At 55.9% G+C, this 14,106-nt stretch overlaps 7 protein-coding genes across 10 annotated transcripts; all 7 read right to left on the bottom strand.

The window, feature by feature from the left end:
* Positions 1-2,324: 2,324 nt before the first annotated feature.
* On the bottom strand, positions 2,325-4,519 carry ABB37_07442 (putative mitochondrial phosphoinositide-specific phospholipase C; the record flags this gene model as incomplete). 2 transcript variants are annotated; one of them, XM_015806095.1, is made up of 1 exon in its annotated part: positions 2,325-4,519. In XM_015806095.1, exon 1 carries the CDS (start codon positions 4,449-4,451, stop codon positions 2,325-2,327), a length of 2,127 nt encoding a protein of 708 aa, XP_015655572.1. In that variant the 5' UTR covers positions 4,452-4,519. The 2 variants fall into 2 exon arrangements, with proteins under 2 accessions (XP_015655572.1, XP_015655573.1); XM_015806096.1 differs by having other exon boundaries at positions 2,325-4,503.
* Positions 4,520-4,805: 286 nt separating this feature from the next.
* On the bottom strand, positions 4,806-6,023 carry ABB37_07441 (hypothetical protein; the record flags this gene model as incomplete). The annotated part of the gene is made up of 1 exon (XM_015806094.1): positions 4,806-6,023. The coding sequence occupies exon 1, from the start codon at positions 5,946-5,948 to the stop codon at positions 4,806-4,808; it is 1,143 nt and encodes a 380-aa protein (XP_015655571.1). The 5' UTR covers positions 5,949-6,023.
* Positions 6,024-6,351: 328 nt separating this feature from the next.
* On the bottom strand, positions 6,352-6,642 carry ABB37_07440 (hypothetical protein; the record flags this gene model as incomplete). 2 transcript variants are annotated; one of them, XM_015806092.1, is made up of 1 exon in its annotated part: positions 6,352-6,642. In XM_015806092.1, exon 1 carries the CDS (start codon positions 6,568-6,570, stop codon positions 6,352-6,354), a length of 219 nt encoding a protein of 72 aa, XP_015655569.1. In that variant the 5' UTR covers positions 6,571-6,642. The 2 variants fall into 2 exon arrangements, with proteins under 2 accessions (XP_015655569.1, XP_015655570.1); XM_015806093.1 differs by having other exon boundaries at positions 6,352-6,627.
* A 334-nt stretch (positions 6,643-6,976) lies between these two features.
* On the bottom strand, positions 6,977-8,889 carry ABB37_07439 (putative mitochondrial hypothetical protein; the record flags this gene model as incomplete). Its single annotated transcript, XM_015806091.1, has 1 exon — positions 6,977-8,889. The coding sequence occupies exon 1, from the start codon at positions 8,870-8,872 to the stop codon at positions 6,977-6,979; it is 1,896 nt and encodes a 631-aa protein (XP_015655568.1). The 5' UTR covers positions 8,873-8,889.
* A 468-nt stretch (positions 8,890-9,357) lies between these two features.
* On the bottom strand, positions 9,358-10,190 carry ABB37_07438 (hypothetical protein; the record flags this gene model as incomplete). The annotated part of the gene is made up of 1 exon (XM_015806090.1): positions 9,358-10,190. Exon 1 carries the CDS (start codon positions 10,132-10,134, stop codon positions 9,358-9,360), a length of 777 nt encoding a protein of 258 aa, XP_015655567.1. The 5' UTR covers positions 10,135-10,190.
* A 412-nt stretch (positions 10,191-10,602) lies between these two features.
* On the bottom strand, positions 10,603-12,054 carry ABB37_07437 (hypothetical protein; the record flags this gene model as incomplete). Its single annotated transcript, XM_015806089.1, has 1 exon — positions 10,603-12,054. The coding sequence occupies exon 1, from the start codon at positions 11,977-11,979 to the stop codon at positions 10,603-10,605; it is 1,377 nt and encodes a 458-aa protein (XP_015655566.1). The 5' UTR covers positions 11,980-12,054.
* Positions 12,055-12,716: 662 nt separating this feature from the next.
* Positions 12,717-13,824, bottom strand: ABB37_07436 (hypothetical protein; the record flags this gene model as incomplete). 2 transcript variants are annotated; one of them, XM_015806087.1, is made up of 1 exon in its annotated part: positions 12,717-13,824. In XM_015806087.1, the coding sequence occupies exon 1, from the start codon at positions 13,341-13,343 to the stop codon at positions 12,717-12,719; it is 627 nt and encodes a 208-aa protein (XP_015655564.1). In that variant the 5' UTR covers positions 13,344-13,824. The 2 variants fall into 2 exon arrangements, with proteins under 2 accessions (XP_015655564.1, XP_015655565.1); XM_015806088.1 differs by having other exon boundaries at positions 12,717-13,775.
* Between the last annotated feature and the right edge of the window lie 282 nt (positions 13,825-14,106).

Genomic DNA, 14,106 nt, shown 5'->3' with positions numbered 1-14,106 from the left:
ATGTAAAAGTGGCTGGTCAGCGCCTCCGTGTCCAGTCTCATCTGCGGACACACAGCACTCGGTATGCGACATTCGTTCGTGAAATACTTTGAACGCATGAAGCTCATTATCTGAGCAATGCCGTCCATTTTTAGGCGCGACAGTGCTTTGCGTGCATCACCCAGCGAACCGGAGGAGAGCGACGCAGTGAAGTCCTCAATATGACCCTTAAGCGACATCTTCGTGAAGAGAGGCTTTATTTTTCTGAGTGCGGAACTGTGCGTGTGATCGCGTATGTTTGCTTATTGGTGTTGAAGTTGAATTCGTCTGCTGGGAGAATTGTGTAATGCGCTGATGGTAGATCTGGGAGAAGGAGAAGAGGTCGAAGTAGAACGATAAGGAACAACTTATGTCCTTTACTTGTAGAGGAAGAGAAAGCGTATGAAACAGCTTCCCGGTGTGAAACCAATTGCTGCAGAGAGATATGGGAGTTTTAAAAAGCAGCACGACACGTTTGCGTACACCTGTTGGACGATACCGTCACCGCTTCCGTTGCCTCGCTTGTAAAGTCTCACCGTTGCTACAGTGCAATGGCGCCTGCTGAGGAATCCCTTCGCTTGACTTTCCGTTTAAATCTGCGGATGCATCCACTGTGCAGCAGCTGCTAAACACTGTAGCCGGCATTTAACATGAATCATCAGAAGAGAAACGCACAATAAATCAGCAGCGGGTACACGCTCCCCAGGCATGCAAGGCAAGGAGCGTTGTGGGCGGAGCCGAGCAATTTGACAGAGAAGAAGGGCGGTAAAAAGAGCCGTGCTCAGGAATCTTCAAGGTAGACCACAAGTAAATCGCATAAGCACGGATGCTGGCAGGAGAAGTTGGAGCTCGTGGTGGTGGGTTGTCGGATGGGTGGTGAAAGAAGAGAACGCGGAATACCTCAAGATTTGGGTGGGTCGGGCAACGCTGCTGATCTACCCTGACGCGTCGAACTCTGGAGCTCCATCCCTTCAGCTAACGCCTATCACGTTACATCACCCACACATCCAGCAGCCCCAGGATGGTGGATTAGGCAAGAGTGCTCACGTCCGCCCACAGCTCACTTCCACACACACACACACACAGTAACTTCAGAAAGCAGCAGACAGCGGCTCCAACACCTTACGTTACGCAGTCCGCATTCACGGACAGTAAGCTTCTCCAGGAGTTGTGCGCCAATCAGATCGCGGTGGTCCTCCAGAAGCTCCTTCTCGGACACATCGAGTGCTTCGAATATTGAGTAGTTCTTCGGGTGACGAGGATGCTCTTCTTTCGCTGTTGACTGCTGTTAAACGACGCAAGTGCAGTGCTCCAACCAACGAAGAGAAGCTGTTGTGTAAACACAGATTGCAATCTGTGAATCAGATGATTGACATCTGTGCAGACACAAGTATCTTGCGTTGCGTGGGAGCGACGGCGGCACCACCGGCATCACCAGCTCCGTCAAGTCAGGGAACATCTACAGCTTGTAAACAGCAGTGCCTCATCTACTTCCTTTGAGCTCTTCTTTCGCCGATGAAGAACATCGGGACACTGATGTATATTTTTTCTAGCATTCAAAACAAGGATGAGTCTACATGGAGCTACCCACCATGGTGAGTGCACCAGCCTAAAGTGACTCGTCGCGTCTTCAGTCCCCACACTTGTGTCCGTGAGACGGTTGCCTTCCTCGTACACTCGTAGCATTTACGCTCTGCCTTCGTTATACCCATTCACTGTTTCCGTGCGGAATCTCTTCTGCGGACGAGTAGTTCAGAACGTTTGCGGAGTGTGTTTGAACGACTCTTGTGAGATACAGCTCACTAATCGAATAAGGTCATCTCACACACGTTATAGGATAGTACCGTACGTGGAACGCATTCACAACGAACGATCGAAACAGTGGTGAGATCCGCCATGTGGTTCGTTAACTACGCAACCAACACCGTAATCGCACCTTTGTTTTGTCGGTGTGTGTGATGGAAGCGGAATACAAATGACGGTAGAACAAGAACCGTACAGTATGGGTACGTTGGTGTGGAGAACGAACGCTGATCAAAGGATAGGGGAGAGGGGGGGGGGGAGGGGAAACAAGATAGGGGAGGAAGACACGGTAGACATGGGGCACGCACCAAAGAGGTTAGCGAGCAGCGTTTCGAGTGGCGGCATCAAAACGGTTGCTCATGAGCGTGTGTTGAAAGCAAAACGCAGAGGTATACGTTGATTTGTATCTTCGTTTGTCTCGCAAGAACGAAAGAGTCGGGAGGCCATGTAGCAAAGGAAAGAAATCACGGAACAGAGCGAGGATGATTTCAGCTAAGAAGTCTTTACACATACGAAATGTTGCACAGAATGCACGCGCCCGGTATGAAGTAGCCCGACACGTCGTGCAATTCAACACGGCGGTAGCCGCCTTGCAGCAGCTTCAGTGGGACGATGGCCTCGCCCAGTAGGCCATCGCTGCTGAGGCGGTCTTTATCAAATACCTGTATGATCAGCGAGGACATGGAACGTCGCCGGACCTCCCAGACGAACTCGTTGGCGCCCGTGCCGCGCCACACGGGGTGGAAGCCGTTGTTTGAGATCGCCTTGGTCAGTTTTGGGGAGTTGTCCATCTCCGGCCCCTCAATAAACAAGGACACCAGCGGATCCACAATGTCGCCTTTGCTGCCTTTGCGTGGCTTCGGGAGGCAGAAACCGGAGATGATCTCGGTGCTAAGTGAAAACTGTTCCGAGGTGACACGCGAGCTTCCGTCTGTCGGCCGCAGGTACTGTGGTTTCAACACATAGCCGCACCTGCCGTTGTCCATGAAGACGGCGCGGTTGAGGCGCCATTCGACGGTGCGACGTGACTGCCAGTTGAGTGCGACAAGTTGGCAGCCGCAATTCCAGAACTGCTGCGGGTTGTAGTTGCTGCTGTCGAAGCGGGCACCGGCAGGGTAGACTCGACTGAGACACGCCGTGTTGACTCGAATGAACCCCGCCGTGCTCGCCTGCAACACCTTCCGTCCCTTATCTTCCGAGTACGAGGTGCAGTGGTAGGGCTGGCGCTCCGCTAGGTAGGAGAGGTCGTCCACACCCTTGTAGGCCACCGACTCGATGCTGATGAGGGTAGAAAGCTTCGCGGAGGCGGCGCGAGTACCGCTGCGCTTGTGTCTCGTGCGTTCCTCCTTGGCGTGGCGGTACTCTTCGTTGGCGGCCTCTGCGGCCCTCTCCTGTACTTCATCCTCGTCGTCCGCGTCCCCGCCGGAACCATCGTCGTAGAAGAAGTCGCTGCGCGAAGACTTGAGGAGTATTTTGTGCCGCAGGTTGTGCGGGGTGAAGTCGAAGGTCGGCTTCTCGTTGGGGCCCCACGGAGGTATGAAAAGAAGGTCGCCGAATTCGTGCTTCATGATCTCGGCCATGCGATCCTGCTGGCTGACGGAGGTGTGCACCTCGAGGGAGAGGATGACAGGATACGGCGATGCTTCAAAGGCGTACTCTTTGATGACCTTGATGCAGTCCACAAAAAGAATCTTGGAGGTGCGTGTGTATCCGTGGTAGACGATGGGTTCGTGGTTGCCACCGTTCCAACAGTCCAGCTCCACGCAGCGGCACCCCTCCAGAAGTGCCTCCTTGTACATGAGCGGCGAGGACTCGCTCATCAGCTGGTCTCCGGTGAGGTAGGTGTTGTGGGAGGAGTTGATGAAGTACTCGCAGATGGGGTGGTTCATGTCTTGATACACGTTGTACATGCGGTCGCGCTTCATTGCGCCACAGAAGCGGTTGCTGGAGAGAAAGGCAATGAAGTGCTTCTTGTCGATCTCATCCGCATCCACGCAGCCGAGGGAGGCGAGGGTGTCCTCGACGAAGGCGCTGTCGAAGGGACCTTGTTGGACGTCGCGCATAAATTCGGTGAAGACGGCACGGGACATTACCTTGGAGTTGTTCGCCACCTCGTCGAAGACGTACCCCAGTTCGTTGAAGGCGGTCGCCTCTTCGTAGGCCTGCTCAAACGCTGTATAGCTCACCGTTTTATTCGAATCCTTGAAGGCGGCTAGGATGCTGCGTGCCAGCGCCTCTGGGAAGTTCAGGCCGTGCACCATGTTTTTAATCTCTGCGTACGCGAGGTCGCCGCTGTTGTCGCGGTCGTAGGTCATCCACGCTTGCATCACGTACGCGCGGTTGACATCCGGCAGCGCCTTCTGCGCAAGGGTCTTGTTCAGAAACGCGTCGAGGGCCTCACTCGTGCGGGCGTTGCACCGACACGCGCGGATTAGAAACGCATTTGCCTCCTCGGGATTGCACTGCAGCAAGTTGCACAGCGCTGTCCGCATCGACGAGAAGAAGCTGGCCCCCTCGTTCTTATCGGGTGCGTTGTTGTTGAAGAAGTCTTCCGTAATGAGGGTGCAGGATGGGATGTACTTGTCCGACCGCCGGTCGAAGTCCGCAGGCTTCGTGAAACAAACTCCCATCCTGTTAGTCGGAGTAGAGCAATCGGCAGAGCTCGTGGTGAAGCAGGGAGCTGCAGTTGAGAATTCCTCCGTTTGCGTGGCCGTTGAAACCAGAAAGGGAAAAAAGAAGAAGAAACGGAGAGGAGAGCAAAGAGTTACGCCAACGGAGCGGTAACACCATCCTCGGGAAGCTCCAGCAATAAAGAGACTGTAGTCATCTAAAGCTCCTTCAATCGGCAACTGCACTGCGCAGAAAGCTGTACGATGGTCGTCGTTATCGCCGATTCGTCGTTGATGTCTCCGGTGCTATCTGTATGGAATGTGCGCATCTATGGGAAAACAACAAAAAAAAGAGGTGAGCAGCCGCAGGCAACGCTACGCGCGTTGTTGCCGCACTGCAATCTCGCTATCGGCGTGCGCTATCTCTCGCGAAAGGGCATTCAGCGTTTCCTGCTGCCTCAGCGCATCAGAAACGGTCTGCGCCTCGCGCTTAAGTTTTCGGTACGTCTCCTTCGCCTCCGAAAAACACCTCTTGCCCTCTTCAAGGCGGCGGCGCAGTTGTGCAGCCTCCTGCTGATGCGCCGCCTCGGCCGCATCACGCTCCGTCTTGCGGGAGATGTAGGTCAGCTTCGTCTGCGCAGCAACATCGGCCCAGTAGGCGAGCATCGCTGCCACGTTGGTGTCACGCCACTCAACGCGCGTCTGCAGGGCGGCGGCTGCTTCGGTGAAGGCGGCCTCCGCTTCCGCGCAACGGGAAGACAACGCGGCGAGCAGTTTCTCTTGCTGCCGCACGACGGCCTTTACATCCTTCAAGGCAGCTCGCCAGACGGCTTCACGAGGTGGTACGGCGTCCGCGTTCGAATCGGGCAACGCAGCGTCCACCACGTCCGCCAATGCATGGTACCATGCGGCCGGTGGAACTTTCCCCTTCAACAGCAGTACCTCTCGTCGCTCCCCAATGGACCCTATCACGTCCTGCAGCTCCCCTCGTGCTTCCCGCATCTTCTCGTCATTAGAGTCGCATTGCTGCTCATACGCCCTCTGCGCTTCCACTGCCTGTCGTTGCTGCACTCGCCGACGCTCCTGGCTGCCGAGCAGCTGGGTGAGGCGGTCCATGACAGTCTTGCGCGCCGCCTCCCGCTCGAGCAGCAGCCGCTGCAGCTCGTCACGCAGAAAATCCGCAGAGGCCAAAACGTGAGAGGGGGAGTGCGGCGTTGCCTTCAACTCGCGCAGGGCGACCGGCGCACCGCTTACCAGGTCGACTTGAAACTCGCGTGCCAGCAAGAGAAGCTGGACGTCGCGGAGAAGGTCAGCGGGCGGCGCTGGAAAGACGTAGGGGAGGGTGTAGGTGGAGGGGAAGACGCCTCGCTGACGCCGGAGGTTTATACCGAGCCACCACCCACTGGCATCGGCATCCACCACGTAGATAACATCCCCCGCCTTCAATGGAAGAAAGCCCTTTCCTGGAATTTCGTAGTCGTGTATGGCGTACACCACGTGCTCCGCTGGCTGCACCATGCCGCTGCTGTCCAAGAATGAATTGTGCAGTAGAACAAATGAACTGCTGTCTTTTAAGGGGAGCAGACGCAACCTGAGAAAGAGAGACGCGAGAGAAAAAAAAAGGGAGGGGATAGTAAATAAAAAGAGACGCCGACACCGGAGGTGGACGACAGTCGCCAACCAAAGATTGATGTACATGGAAACGTTTCCCCAGTCGTCAAGGCGCAACATACATGTGTATCAACACTTCACAGTGCACGGAACAAAGTCAGTTCTCGGCTCTCCTGCTAGCGCCAAGATGAAAACTCATATGCTGCGCAGGTTGTGATGTCTCGTGCCCTATTCATGATGTTTGTGTGCATTACAATCGGCATCTTGGTGTGCATATCCATTAGCGCAGGTCTTAGCAGGGCATCCAACCTCACTGCGGCTCGATCTGTTCCACCGTGTACTCGTGGCCTTCCTGCACGTGCACTTCGCCTTTCGCACCAGGAAGCAGCAGCTCGCCTTCCTCGTTCTGAAGGGCGGCACCTGTGCCGAAGAGGTGGTGCGGGTACGTGACGCCACTCACCGTCTCGAGGCCGACGTCGAGGTTCGTCAGGGTGACGGTAAACCGCCGCGGCAGGCAGTTCATACTCATGAGTGGGAGACGAACGTGCTTCTTGCTGCTTCAGCCTGAACAGTCTCCTTATTCTCTACACGCAACAAGACTTAATAAACAGAAGACGAGGAAGTGTGAGAATTCGCCACGAAGAGAGAGAAGGAATTGAGAGGACACAAATCTGAAACCACCACCGTGAAGAGCAGCAACAGCGTTCGACTGAAGGTGCTTTTCCCCCTTGGCGAGTGAAGCTTTTCGCCTCACTGTCCTGCTCGACGACATGAATACAGTCGTCAAAGGCGATGAGACTCATGCCTTGGGTGCTGCTGTCTTACGTACGGAACGTTGTTTTTCTTTTCGGCGCGACCACTTTATTAGTAAGAGGAAGAGAACAGAAACACGTGAGAAGCTGCGATGGCATATTAAGATTATTTCGTCTCTCTTCCTACGAGACGCCATACAAATCGTGAAAGCTGCCGTAGCGCAGGTCAAACACCTCACGCAGCGCAACCCACGGCGACGACTCAGCTGGCAGCGCGAAAGCGAGCACAACGGTGTTCTCGCCGGGTTGGCACTGGCGGATGTACTGCATTTTCTCGCAAAATCGCTCCGACACATTAAATGGCGACGGCTCACGCACCCGCCGTTCGTAGTCAAGCGACCAGCTCTCCGTGGGTTGGTGCTCCTGGAGCAGAAAGTGATCGCTCTTCAGTGCGGTGCACGAACTAGGGTCGCGCAGCACGGCGGCCTGCAAGCGCTCCGGTCGACGCACCACGTGCCGGTAGTGCGCCACCGCATCGGCGGCGCTTAACGGAGCAGGAGAGTCCGCCGCAGCGGACGGCTCGAACAAAAACGAGAGGTGGTGCTTTGCTGCGAACTCGGCGAAGAGCGCCCGATTCACGACGTGGGTCGGATAGGGCACCGTCCTCTCCCTGTGGGGTACGGGCAAGACGACGTCCTCCGTCGTGTACTGAGCAGCTTCCACGTCGGATGCGACTTCGGAAATCTGCACTTCACCGTGCAGGCCCACACATCGTACCAAATCACCTTTAACGGGTCGGCTGCCGTAACTCAGCAGCCGCTGCGACGCCATCGCATTCCACACAAACGCCGCCGCGCTAGTCTCACTGCGGTCTGCCACGCCACAGAGGTCCCACACGGCGTGCATAGCCGTTGTCCGCGCCGTGTCGAGGCTGGGGTGGTGAAGATTGTGGTAGTGCTGAAGGGAACGGAGAACCTCACGCGTCTTCTTTGGCAGCCTCGCCCTTTCGCACAGTCGCAGCCACTCGCCGAGCACACCGGCCGCCGTGCCCTCCTCGGCGTTGGCGTACGCGAGGTACGACGGGTGGTGCAGCGGGTTGCTCTCGGCGAGCGTCTGCAGATATCCACCGACAGCATGGTGGACATCACCGCTGTGGTACGACGCGGCGAAATCAAAAAGGGTGTTGCTGCCCACGCCGAACGTTTCCACGCCGAAATAGTTGATGAAGCCGTCGGTGCTGAGCCGCCGGAGCAGCGCCGACACTGCCGCCTCGTCCCCGGTGACGCAGCGCAGGACCACGCGGTGGAGGTGCCCACGTGGGCCAGCCGACAGTTTCTCCAGCTCCATAAGACTGTGGTAGCTCCTGTCGTCGAAGACGAGCGGGTGCACGTTGTAGCGGCGGGAGACGTGCGGGAGCTGCTCACGCGTCACGCCCACTGCGAGGCCGAACTGTGTGATGGAGGCAAAGGAGCCACCGGGTGGCGGGTGGAGGTACACGGCATCCGACGAAACGCCGATCTCGTACTGAAAGCGGTGCCGCACCGCCTCCAGCGAGTATCCGTCGCGGTACATCACAAAGCGGAGCAGCGGCTGATCCTCCGGCAGCTTTCCCAGTCGCCGCACGTACTCGCCGTAGCTCTGCACGCGTGGAGTGTAAGTTTTCTCCGGATCACTGAAGGGCGTCGCCGTGTCCTCGACGAGCAGCATCTTTGACCGCGACACTTTGCGCCACCTCGCTCGTGGTGACCTCTCGAGGAACGCACCGTGATCCGACGCGTCGACCTCGTTAACTTGCGCGTCGGTTGTTTGCGCTCGCACCACGGCCAATAGCGGGGTTCCGTTATGCAACGACGGCAACGTGGATGATGATGACAACGGCGGAGGCGGAGATAACAAGCGTTGAGGGCCGCCGGTCTCCGACAGACGTGCCACCATCCCGCACCGTCGCTCCTCTGCTGCCACGTCACGGCCGGCGTTCCAGTCGTCGCGGCTGTAGATGGCTCCGACCACACCGGCACCACGCGGCGAAGCAGCGGCGCCGGCCAGCCGTGTGATGGGGCCGCGGCCCAGGGCTTTCATGACAACGTGTGAAAACTGTACGGGAAATATTTAAAAAAAAAGGTGTGAGAGTGGAAGAGAGAGGAGAAGAAGATCTAGAGACAGACAACACGGAGACGAGAGCCGAAATGCATCGTTGCGTCGGTTACGAGGAGGCGTTGACACTTCTCTTCTTCCCCACTTCCGAAAGCACTTCATTGTTCAACGTAGTAAAGCAGCTCGGCCCTCATTTGCCGGTGAGAGCGAGAAACAGTGTTGCGCAAGAAGCGCAATAGGTGCATGTGAATACCTAAAAAGGAAAAAAAGAACAGCATACTCACCGCAGGAGCACTGGACGTGGCACTTGTCCATCCGACGAATTTACTTACTTGCTGTTCAACTCTAAATGTGCGGAACATGTATAGGTGTGAATATTTATATGAGTATGCGGATAGGGGGTCACCAGCGCAAAAGGAAAAGTATTAAAATATGTGAATCGGATCATATAGAAAGATCTAGTTTTCTTGTTAACAATGAACAGCAGGGTGCTTCGGCTCCTTATACTGGTTGAAGTAGTCAATGACAGCAAGTCGGGCGTAGGAAAGAAAAAAGCGGCTACACGTCACCACGATGTACTGTTTTAAGAGGCAGTTAAGATTCCAGAAGGAAATTAGAACGGCGATCCACGCAACGGGGTTCCAGAGAGATCGCACGAGCAGAAAGCTGTACAGCACCGTCAGCCCAGACATCATCTCACCCAGCACACACGCGCACGTCCACGTCACCGCCTGCGAGTACCACCACGACCAACGTACCGGTGGTGCAGTGTGACGGTAGTCGCAAGAGCAGTCGTGCTCATCGCTGTACTTGCCGTACACCGTGTTCTGGTGCACCGTGTCCTTCCACGGCGACGGCGTGCGCAGGTGTCTATCGACGATTTTGCAGGTGCGGTTGATGAGACGCCCGACCGCGATGGACAGCGGCGCGCCGACAAGGACGTCCACGACGGAGATGGCGCCGTACCAGCCAATGCCTTCCAGCGGCTTCCCGCGCACCGTGATGCCGCTCGCCGCCCACGACACCTTGGCAGTGAAGGTGTAGTTGACGAGAGAGGCGACAGAACCCGCCACGAGCATCTTAAGAAGGTCAAAGAAGAACACCACCGGCGGCCGTTTCTCCTCGCGCGCGCCAAGACGTCGGTAGTAGTACGAAGAGATAAAGAAGACGGTGGTGGCGAGTCCGAGCAGCACGATCATCAGCAGCCCACCGAGGCCGGAGTAAACCATGCACGCCAGCTCCGCCATCCTCTCATTCTTCTCGAATCCGTCTTCTTACGTGCGTGGACACGCATGCGACAACTAGAAAGCGAGGGGCGTAGGAAAAGAAAGGAGAACACCGGGGAGGAAAAGAGTGGGGGGAGGGAATGGGGAGAAGGCACAGCTCGTAAGTAAGAAATCGGCACGTCATCTGTCGACTGCCGCCATCGGGCACGCGCGCGATAGACCGCAACACAACATGTTCGTCGAAGGCACGCACTGCGCTTCGTTATACTGGGCAAAGTCAGGCGCGTGTTCCTCAGTAAAAAGCCCAAGCACGCTAAACAAGTTTTAGATGTGATCCCACCAAACCCAAAACCAACTGCAACAACAACAACAACAACAACAGGAGGCACTGCCAATGAAAGCGCAGTGACTAAAAACAAAAGGCGAGAGAAAAAGCACACGAGATGGGATCGCTGTGTAGCTGCGTGTACCTCCGCTGCAGACGCACGCTCACGACAGCATCGCCCACGACGTCTTCGCGGATTTGACGTACCGCTGCGTAGTGCCCTCGACCGCGTCCACCGCATACGACGCCTCTGCCTCGTCCCTCCACGGGTTGTATGGGTTGTCGTAGTGCGGTGCGTACATCGCCTGCTCGCTCTCCTCGGTGCGCGCCGCGGCCTCCATCTGCACCGTCTGCAGCGCCGGTGGAACATCGCCCAGTACCTCGCTTTCCAAGTAGCCGCGCTCCGGCAGCTGCGCGCGAATGTGCGGCGGAAGTATCATGAGCTTGTGGGTGAACATCTCATCTTCCAGCTGCATTAGGGCGCCTTCTGTGATGACGAGGACGTCATGGGTCAGTGCGTCGTAGGCGTTGAAGCGATTAATCGGGATGGGGTTCTTCTGCCCCTTCGGTCCCTTTGTCCGCACCTTGGAGGACGTCTTATTGTAATCGTAGGGCTCGTCGCATAACAGCGTGGGACACACCAGTTTGTTGCGGCCGTTGAAGAAGCTGCCGAAGAAGAAGGCGCGGTCGTACTCGCTGCTTGGAGTGAGGCGGGAGCCGCCGTCCATAAAGAGAACACCGCCACCGGTGTGGCGGACATCCCAGCCCATTGTGCGGCACAGCTCCAAGTACGCCTCCTGCGTCGGCTCTTCCAGCGTCAGGCGCTCCACTATTTGCAGTCTGCCCTGCAGCATCTTCAAGGTAACAAGCATACGGTTGCTCTTGCTCCACGTCTTCACGTCCATCGTTGGCATCAGCATGTTCCACGGCTTCACAGGATTGGAGTGGCCACCCCACGGGTGCGCGTGGTTCTTGCGGTCGCTCACGCGGGCCATGCCCATGCCGGTGTTCGGCCAATTCTTCTTGGCCTTGCGCCAAATCTCACGCGTTTCGTAATCCCACTTGCTGGAGAAGTTTTGGCACCGCACGAGCCAGTAGCTAAGGTTCTTCGCCATCTCCTCCGTCTCGGGGTAGAGACCGAAGATGAAGGGGTCGAGCTCGCGCGTGTGGGTGACGACGTTGTTCAGGTCAAAGACCGGCGCGACGATGCGCTGCTTCATCGTGCCGACAGGATAGACGATCGGCCGCGTAGCCGGGAAGTGCGGCAGCTCCGGCAGCTCCTTGGTGAAGTACGGATGTGGCCGCTGCGGAGAGGGAAGGTAGGGCGATACATGCGGGCGGGTGAGGCTGTTCTCGGGATGAAAGAGGGGGAGGGGGTGGGCACCGGAGAGGAGCTGCTGCGGGCCTGCGTAGAGAAAGTCGCCTTCGTCGCGCGGCGCGATGTCGTGCACGCCGGAGGCACGGCCATCGTACCGCGCGTCGAACACAAAAGTGCGGGCAGCCGCCAAGCGCGTGAGGGACGTCGATGCCACACGTCGCATGTTTCCGTTACTATTGCTGCCGCGAACCTTCTCCAATGCTGTACTGTCAGAAAACCCCACAAGACCTTTGAAGCTATATTTGTTGTTGACGGAGAGAACAGAAAAGAAAAGAGGGAGAGTGTGTGTGTGTGTGTGTACAGCGGAGGTCAGCACTACGCACATACCAACACTAAAGGTACAGCAGCACCGTGCGAGAGACACCTCTGCCACTACGACCTGCCGAGTTGAGCGCCTCGACGAGGAGCAGCGCCAACAGCATCCCATCAAGAGGAAGCAGAAAAGAATATGAAGCGGCATCGTTACGCTTGATGGACGGCGTTGACACCAACACAAACAGTCCAGTATTAACAGTCGCTTCACAAAGCGCTTTGCTGGTCGCGATGGCACCTATTTTTATTTCTCGAACTCCGAAGTTTGCACCAGGTCTTTAAAAACGCTGTTGTACACCCGATGTGAAGCACCTCACAACGGGCAAACGCACACGCACAGAGAGAGAGACTTCCACATGCTCAAATGCGCCACCATAACACAAAGCCGCAGCACTCATATAATAATAGAAACACACGTTGTTTTCGCAGCATCACAAACCTCAACACAAAGTTACGCCATACAGTACACGACACTGAAGAAACACCATTTCAATAAGAAAAAACTGGAAGAACGAAAGTAGAGGGCGAAAAAAAAAGATTGATTGAAACAGAAGAAGAGCCCCAACGATCCAGCCGGCCTCGCTTGCGTCACTCGTGGCCCTGGCCGTTATACAAAGATTTTTGTGTCAAGGTCAACGAGCTGAACTCCCTCAACTTTTTCTCCAAGTCGCAGATTAAGTGCAGCTGTTCATTGATTTCGTCGTCACGTTGAGCAAGTCGCTCCTTCAGTGCTTCATTCTCTTCCCGCAGCTGCTCGTTCGACTGTTTCAGTTCCGCATTTTCAGACTCGAGAGCAACGTAGCTGCTAAAGGACTGCGCGCTTGCCGCCGTGAGTAGTGAGATTTGATTCTTCGCTGCCTGCAGCTCCGATGTTAATGCGCCGTGCGACGGCATAGAGGCCGCCCCAAACGGCGCTGACTGGGTCGTCCTCGTCCCATTCACGTGTGGCTCCTCCGCATGGTACGCGATGTCCGCCACAGAGAAGGAGGTCTGCGTTGGAAAGAGACGATACACCGCGTGCGGCAGCGTTGGCTTTTCCGCCGTCACGTTGCTTGCGTCGTTGCCGCTGCTGCCGCTGCTCTTGTCTGGTGCCAGCGCACACGTCGGAGCTGCACGCCCCGTGCGAATGTGACTCAGCGGTGCCGCTGGTGCACTCCACGCCCGGCAAACACGCATAGCTACGTCTACCTTCCCATTATTTTCTGACCTACGCATGCACAACAACAGCCCCCACAAAGAAGGGAAAATGAAGGAAAGTCAACCAATACGTCCAACAAGGTACGAGACGAAAAGAAGAGAAGTTATAGGAAAAAGGAGCTAGTTGAAAGAACGCCAATCGCCAAAGTTCAATAACAATAAAAACAATAGTTGCCGTAACACCGGGCAGGACCAATAGTATATAATATGGTACGATCAAAGGGCGAAGCCGATACGGATTTTATACAGACTCTTTCCTTTTCTTTTATGCAGTTTATGCGCCAAGATCGGAGGTGGTTTCTTCGGGCTGCGGGAACATCGATAAAATTACCGCTTGAAGACGTGCGCCGCGTTCCGCGCAGCGTGTTACAACAATTCCGAGTTAACGAAGCGGCTGCTTTCCTTTGTATAGTTTACTTTTCAGGGTACTCAAAAAAAAAAGGGGCGTCTTTTTGTTTATATTTTGCGTGTGTGGGTGTTTAACTCGCGTTTGTCAACTGAGGTGTGGAATCGGAAGGGTGGGTGTGGTGGACGGAGGTGTCGTGAATGAACAGATGTGCCCACGTCGAAGAGGGAGGAAAGGGGAAGGGGATGAGGAGCAACAGCAGGAGTTACAGTACAGAAGAAACACGCGGGCCTCATTTCCTCGCAGGTGGTCCCTTTGGAAGAGAGGTGTTTTCTCTTTTCCATTCTGGAGGAGAAAATATATATATATATATATCTTCTGTAATGGGCACGCAATGCAGTCGTCGTCGCGGCGCCGTCGCTTATTCTACTTGGC

Source organism: Leptomonas pyrrhocoris, assembly GCF_001293395.1.
Source record: "Leptomonas pyrrhocoris isolate H10 chromosome Unknown, whole genome shotgun sequence".
NCBI classification, from domain to species: Eukaryota; Euglenozoa; class Kinetoplastea; order Trypanosomatida; family Trypanosomatidae; genus Leptomonas; species Leptomonas pyrrhocoris.
Note: the sequence above shows the minus strand (reverse complement) of the source record. Positions and strands in the feature narration are given on the sequence as shown.